We start from the raw sequence: 8,195 nt of genomic DNA on the forward strand, positions 1-8,195 counted from the left end.
CTATAGACATGAAACTTGGATATAACTTAGAGTAGTCAGTGTACAGCTTGTATAGCAGTGTAGATTTACTGTCTTCTGAAAATAACTCAACACACAGCCATTAATGTCTAAATAGCTGGCAACATAAGTGAGTACACCCCACAGTGAACATGTCTAAATTGTGCACAAATGTGTCGTTGTCCCTCCCTGGTGTCATGTGTCAAGGTCCCAGGTGTAAATGGGGAGCAGGGCTGTTAAATTTGGTGTTTTGGGTACAATTCTCTCATACTGGCCACTGGATATTCAACATGGCACCTCATGGCAAAGAACTCTCTGAGGATGTGAGAAATAGAATTGTTGCTCTCCACAAAGATGGCCTGGGCTATAAGAAGATTGCTAACACCCTGAAACTGAGCTACAGCATGGTGGCCAAGGTCATACAGCGGTTTTCCAGGACAGGTTCCACTCGGAACAGGCTTCGCCAGGGTCGACCAAAGAAGTTGAGTCCACGTGTTCGGCGTCATATCCAGAGGTTGGCTTTAAAAAATAGACACATGAGTGCTGCCAGCATTGCTGCAGAGGTTGAAGACGTGGGAGGTCAGCCTGTCAGTGCTCAGACCATACGCCGCACACTGCATCAACTCGGTCTGCATGGTCGTCATCCCAGAAGGAAGCTGACGCACAAGAAAGCCCGCAAACAGTTTGCTGAAAACAAGCAGTCCAAGAACATGGATTATTGGAATGCCCTGTGGTCTGACGAGACCAAGATGAACTTGTTTGGCTCAGATGGTGTCCAGCATGTGTGGCGGCGCCCTGGTGAGAAGTACCAAGACAACTGTATCTTGCCTACAGTCAAGCATGGTGGTGGTAGCATCATGGTCTTGGGCTGCATGAGTGTTGCTGGCACTGGGGAGCTGCAGTTCATTGAGGGAAACATGAATTCCAACATGTACTGTGACATTCTGAAACAGAGCATGATCCCCTCCCTTCGAAAACTGGGCCTCATGGCAGTTTTCCATCAGGATAACGACCCCAAACACAACCTCCAAGATGACAACTGCCTTGCTGAGGAAGCTGAAGGTAAAGGTGATGGACTAAACCCAATTGAGCACCTGTGGCGCATCCTCAAGTGGAAGGTGGAGGAGTTCAAGGTGTCTAACATCCACCAGCTCCGTCATCATGGAGGAGTGGAAGAGGATTCCAGTAGCAACCTGTGCAGCTCTGGTGAATTCCATGCCCAGGAGGGTTAAGGCAGTGCTGGATAATAATGGTGGCCACACAAAATATTGACACTTTGGGCACAATTTGGACATGTTCACTGTGGGGTGTACTCACTTATGTTGCCAGCTATTTAGACATTAATGGCTGTGTGTTAAGTTATTTTCAGAAGACAGTAAATCTACACTGCTATACAAGCTGTACACTGACTACTCTAAGTTATATCCAAGTTTTATTTCTATAGTGTTGTCCCATGAAAAGATATAATGAAATATTTGCAGAAATGTGAGGGGTGTACTCACTTTTGTGATACACTGTATCTATCTATCTATCTATCTATCTATCTATCTATCTATCTATCTATCTATCTATCTATCTATCTATCTATCTGTCTGTTTATCTATCTGTCTGTCTATCTGTCTGTCTATCTATCCATCTTTATCTCCATTTTATCGGTCTGTCTGTATATCAGTCTGCCTGTCTGTCTGTTCATCTATCTCTCTATCTATATGTCTGTCTGTATATTTATCTGCCTATATATTTATCTATCTGTAATTTTATTTGTCTGTCTGTCTGTATATCAATCTGCCTGTCTGTCTGTCTATCTGTCTGTCTATCTGTAATTTTTTCTACCTATCTACCTGTCTGTCTATCTATCTGTAATTTTATCTGTCTGTGTATCTGTCTGTCTGTCTATTTGTCTGTCTATCTATCTATCTTTCTATCTGTCTGTCAATCTGTCTGTCAATCTGTATGTCTATCTATCTGTAATTTAATTATCTATCTGTCTGTCTGTAATTTCATCTGTCTGTCTGTCTGTCTATATATCAATCTGTCTGTCTATCTATCTATACAAAAATAAATCCAAAGCAGTTAAACTACGTCATATTCAGTTTGTAAGACCCCGAGCCTGTGGCAATGTAAAGCTCACTTGGCAGTAAACATTGCCATTTGTGTTCCAGCAACTTCTAAATAATAATTTTTGGTTTTTGGATTAAACACCTGACCAAATACATGGTCCGAACATTCAGTCACAGAGAAAGAACAGTTGCAGAAATCATTAGCAGCCAAAATATTGGTCAAAACAGAACGGGTGTTCGTATACATAAGGTACACACATAATTTTTTGGATACTAATTACAGATTCTAAATGCTGCTCCCTTTTTGAGCTCATAATTGGCTCATGAATGCATCCTGCGGTGCAAAAGCAACCAGACAAAACGAAAACGAGACTCCCGGTTTGGATTCTCACACCACTCTTGAAGCGGGCGCTGGGAGACCGCGGGCTGGGCGAGCCGATGAGGTCGGAACACTTCCACAATTCTTCTGCGGCTGGGAAGATAAATAGTGGCCTCCACTAAAGAAGCGCCCTCCCCGAACCCCTCCGCACTCTGCTGTGTTTTTTTTTTTTTTATCTTTCTGTGTCTTTAACCAAAAAAAAAGTGGGTTCGAGCCCAGAGAGGCAGCGGGGATGAATGGCGAGCCCGTGGGAGTGCGCCCTCCTCACACTGACACTTCTCTTTTCTTCTCTCAAATTGGGTGCAATTTGCTCACAGCAGGCCCCCCGCTGCCGAGCCGGGACATTCCGCCGCGCTAAAGGGCCGATCCGTGCCCCCGTAAATAAAGAGTGTAAGAGAGGGAGAAAAGAGAATTGAAATAGAGCACTTCCCCTGTCACTTTTACATAATACCACTGATGGTGTATTTCCTTAAACACGGCTCACCTTTGCTTAACAGGTGGGTCACGGTCAGCCCTGGCAACCTAACGTATCTGTATCTTTCACACACGAAAACATGCTATCAATTTTAACTCAATTTTCTCTAATTTTTAAATAAGGACTCTTAGCGTGGCCCCTTCTGAGCCCTGTGGGCTTCTCTGAACCATTTCCCACATAACCACTTCATCATGAGCACAGATTAGCTCACAAACTCAAAGTGTGTGAGGAATGATGTGATGCTGGCGAGCTCCACGCCGTCAGGCAACACTTCTTTCACACAGAAATCTGCAATATTAAAATATTTTTTTACATCCTGACCCTTTTTTTTATTTTCTTACCACCACACGTTTATACAGTGGCTGGAAAGTGTGTGTGTGTGTGTGTGTGTGTGTGTGTGTGTGTGTGTGTGTGTGTTTACCCACTTTGTATTTTACATATCTATGGGACCTGTGGAAAATATTATGGCGGCCCTTTCAGACAGCTGGCTGCATACAGAAGGGGTGAAATTAAAAAGAAAAAAACAAAGCATGTATAAAGATGCTGATCATGCCATGTCTTGATTTTGGATTAAGATGGGAAGAGTAAAAGACATTAAAGACTTTAAAGTAGAATAGAAAGCCTTTATTTGTTATATATACATAAACACGTGTACAGTACAACGAAATTCTTTCTTCTCATATTCCAGCTTGTTTGGAAGCTGGGGTCAGAGTGCAGGGTCAGCCATTGTACGGCACTCCTGGAGCACAGAAAGTTAAGGGCCTTGCTCAAAGACTGAAAAGTATTTTTAGTAATTAATTATATTTTTGTTTTATGTTTCGTTTTGATGTGTCGTTTGTGCTGCCATGATAAAAATCATGGACAAATTGTGGGTCGCATTGAAAACCCTGATGTATGGCATACACCAAAAGAACAGTACAGGTCTGAATGCTTGACCTCTACAAGTATGTAAGATATACACTTACTGCCATGGTCTGAAACTAGTGTTACCTTGAGGTCTCCAGGACAGTTAAAGTAAAACCTCAATTCTTGTGGTTCCCGACCTTACATCTTATAGTTTTGAAATTTCTGTATATTTTATCATCGCCAGCAAATAAATATAAAATAAACCCGTAGCAGATATTTTATGTCCCCACATTTTCATTTCTATACTTTTCCAGCAGTTTGTCCACTGTAGTGCGGCGCTGCAGCAGGTCCCGGTGGGAAGGAGGGGCGTCAGCACGCTCTCCGCGGGCACACATTGTCTCCGGCTGTAAGTGCTATGGCAACTGTTGCTGCAATACGGAGCATGCGGCTCAGGAAAATAAGGGAGGGTCATGGGTCAGGGTGCGAAGAAAGAAGGCGGGGAGAGGTTCCGAAAAAGCAACTCGCAAATCAGGGGGGAAAATCATTTGAGGTTTTTAAAAACTGAAAGACTATGCGATGAGTTATAATAAAATGTGTTATTATAAAATCATCTCTGCTTTTACTTTGTGTTTGTTAAGTGTTTATGTGGATTACATTACATTGCACAGATGTAATGCACTCTGATTACTTGGTCCTTTTTTAAAGCTAGCTGCAAAGACCTGTATTTAGCCTAGTCTGGTACAAAAAAATTAGGTTTCTATTGATTTGTTTAACCTCTTTAAGAAAAAAACAGCCAAATAGTTATTCAAATGAGAAGGATGTATTGACTGTTTAAAATCACATTCAAGCCCAGTTGTCGCTGGTTCAAGCTCCACTACTGTCAAGTTGCCACTGTTGGGCCCTCGAGCAAGACCCTTAATTCTTAATTGTTTAGATAATATACTGTCACAGTACTGTAAGTCACTTCTGATAATAGTGTTGGTGGCACAGCAGTAAAACAATCTCTGCTGTGCTACCAGCTGCCCGGGTGCCTGCACAGACACGAAATTGGCTTTGTGTCTGTAAGGGGAGGGAAAATGGCTGAAACAGGATTCCTTATCGCTGGGAGGGCACACACAATACTGCACTTTGTGAGACAGGTGAAAAGAAGTGCTCGGGGCAGGGCCTGGCAGGCTCAGCCATCCTCCACCGGGGGTGGAAATGGCAACAGCAACAAGAGAGATAGGCTCCAACTGACCATTGGATTTTGGGTAAAAAGGGGGAAACAATGAAGAATTGATTTAAAAAAATAGTTGTTTTACCAAGGGCTAAAAATTACAGGATCATTAAGCTCTGATCCATCATTAGTGCATGATTAATTAAATGCTAACATACAGTTAACATGTACATGCACTTAACATACATCAACATTAAGACTTAACAATTTCTGCAACAATTTTTATTGAGGATTTATTTAAATATTAAAATAAATCTGCTGTCAGAATTATGTAAACAGCACGTTTAATATTTGGTTTTATGTCCCATGGTTTTGTTACCTTGGATTTTTGACCACTCTACTTGGCAGAAATTGTGGTGTTCCATCAAATCTGATGGTTTTCTGGCACGGACTTGATTTTTCAGTACAGTCCACAGATTTTCAATAGGGTTGGCGTCAGGGTTTTAGACATTGCAGCCATTATACAGCTGTTTTGATGTGTTTGGGTCATTGTCCTGGTCAAACACCAAACTGGATCCAAGATCCAACCTTCTGGCTGAGGGTTGAATTTTAAGGTAATCGTTCTTCTTTGTTATTCCGTCCACTTTCTGCAAAGCAGCAGCTCCACTGGGAGTAAAACAGCACCATAGCATAAAATTACCACCAGTGTGCTTAACAGTAGGTACAGTATTGGGTATAAATGTCTTACTTTTTCTCCCTCGAACATACCTCTGGTCATCAAACTCTAGCTTTGAGGTGCTGATATTGAAACACAGTTGACTTTCTTGACCCTAGACAGTTCCAGAACCTCCTTGGATTACAACATAAGGTGACAGGTTTGGGTTTCCTTTTAACCTTGGCAAAAAGAACCCTGGTCCCTGATGTCATACTTGGTAACTGCAGTGTATTTTTGTACTACTCAAACAATTGTTTTTATTAGATGATTTTGGGACCTGAGGGACTGACTGAGTAAATGTGTGTTGTGAGTGTAGTGTGTGGTACTCTGCCATGAATTAGCACCACATCTGGCACATTTCTGCCCCGCACTCGGTGTTTCTAGGCCGTGTTGGAACCACCGTGGCCCTTATTAGGATGAAGAATTTGTATTAATTTACTTTAATTGAAAAAAAATCATAATGCTCAGGTGGCACAGTGATAAAACACGCTAGCACACCAGAGCTGACATTTCGAACTCGTCGATTTGAAACTCAGCTCTGCCAACAACGATTGGCTGTTGTTCAAGGGGGGTGCCGCCTCGGACTCCTTATAGTTGATGCAATTACAACTTCTGCTGGCAGATTGATGGCACCTGCACAGAGACAGGGGATAATAGGGATCAGTGCATGACTCTATATACACAAAGCTGATTCACATATGAACTCACCTTATGCAGGTGAAAAGATGCAGTCGGTACTGCACACGTGTCGGAGGGGGCGTGTGTTAATCACGTCTCTTCTCAGTCAGAGTGGAGATCAACATCAGTAGAGAGAAAGCGTAATGCAATCAGGTAATTGGATACGACTAGATTGGGAGGAAAATTGGGGGGGGGGGGGGTATAAATAAAAGTCATTATATAGTGATTTCCCAACTGTTATTATTTTATACTAATATGAATTAAACAGACAAAAATGTGACTCTTCTTATCTGTGTCTTTCTCCAGCGGTTCAGGTACACGTGTTGAAGGGTGACAAGGCAGGCGAGTGGTGGAAGTTCACCATTAACATCATCTCGGTGTACAAGCAAGGCGGACACCGCATCCGCCGCGGCGACCAGCTGCTGTGGGTGCGCGCCAAGGACGTGGCCTGCAAGTGTCCCAAGATCAAGCCGGGCAAGAAGTACCTGTTGCTGGGTTCGAACGACGAGGACTCGCGCGGCCAGAGCGGCGTCGTGGCCGACAAGGCCAGCCTGCTGGTTCCCTGGAAGGACCTGTGGGCTCGGCGTCTGCGCAAGTTCCAACAGCGTGACAAGAGGGGCAAGTGCTAGACCATCCGGCGCTACAGAGGCGGAAGAGGAGCAGAAGAGGAAGGAGACGGAGAAACGAGCGCTGCTAAGCAGACTGATATCGCTAGCCTTCGGTAGGAACTGGTCGTGAAGGAATTCCAGTTTCACAGTCTTCAGCTGTCTGTCCTCATTTTCTTTCAGATCTTTTTTAACTTGTGGATTTTGCAGAGTTTGCACCTGATGTCACGTAAACAGTATGTAAAGTGTCCATTACTTTTTTTTTTTTTGTAGCCAGCTAGTTATTGTCTCACGTTTCAGGTCGAGATTCTCTTTTTTATTGGCCAGCTCATAGTATGTGTAGTAGAGGGTGCTCTTTTTATTCGAGCTGCATGTGTTTACCGGTTAAATGATGGCAAGAGCGATCCTGTCAAAATAAGTACGAAGAATGAACTAACAGAGTGAACTAACAAGCTCTAAAAAAACCCACTCTCAAGTAAAACGACTCTGGAGGAAACCGTCGTGGACAATGCCTCATTGTTGTTGAGGATTTGGAGGTATTTAAATGTACCATGGATAGTAATATTGTGTATCCTTAGAGGACTTTTCAAAATCAACATGAACCACTGCTGATTGGTGCACATATCTGCAAAGTACAGTAACACATGCTCGGTCTAAGGTTAGCATCAAGTCTGTTCATGAAGGCCACATCAGTTTAGCCTAGTCTACATTTTTTATTGATTATTAACTTGATTGAAAGTTCAGAGTCAACTAACAGTCAGCTAATAAGCTCCAGTCTACAAATTAAAACTTTGTGGACATGTTCTTCAAAGCCAGACCCTGTGCAGCAGCGATCCCCAACCTATTTTGCACCACGGACCCGTTTCATATAGAATATAACTTCACAAACCAACAGTGGCGGGAGGATTTAATATAAATGTATACAACGAGCATAAAAAAATACAAAGTGCATAACATTACTACTTACCAATAATGAAAAATCAGTGAACCCTGAGCTTTTTTCGCTGCAACGAGGCTCTCCCACCTTGTGGGCTTAATTTTTTGGTGTCACGTGACTGCAAGAGGAACAGACAGATGTTTGATGTGAGGATGTGAGTCCAGTTTTTCCCAAATAAAACATCTTTCAGAGTGTAATTGTCAATAAAACAGAAGAAATTAATTATTTATTCTTTTTGTGCAGCCCGGTAATAAATGACTGGTACCGGTCCTTGGCCCGGTGGTTGGGGACCACTGCTGTACAGGATAGCTTTGTTACAGTACAGCCTTAATAAACAGTACAGTTCA

At 42.8% G+C, this 8,195-nt stretch overlaps 1 protein-coding gene across 1 annotated transcript in view; it reads left to right on the forward strand.

Moving 5' to 3' along the window:
- The window catches only part of ntn1b (netrin 1b), a 51,036-nt gene extending 43,805 nt beyond the window's left edge, over positions 1-7,231 (forward strand). Inside the window, exon 6 of the mRNA XM_063018584.1 lies at positions 6,613-7,231. Within this exon, the coding sequence (XP_062874654.1) occupies positions 6,613-6,935 (323 nt within the window). The 3' untranslated portion in view covers positions 6,936-7,231. The remainder of the gene's footprint in view (positions 1-6,612) is intronic.
- The last annotated feature ends 964 nt before the right edge of the window (positions 7,232-8,195 follow it).

Source organism: Trichomycterus rosablanca, chromosome 22, assembly GCF_030014385.1.
Source record: "Trichomycterus rosablanca isolate fTriRos1 chromosome 22, fTriRos1.hap1, whole genome shotgun sequence".
Lineage (NCBI taxonomy): Eukaryota > Metazoa > Chordata > Actinopteri > Siluriformes > Trichomycteridae > Trichomycterus > Trichomycterus rosablanca.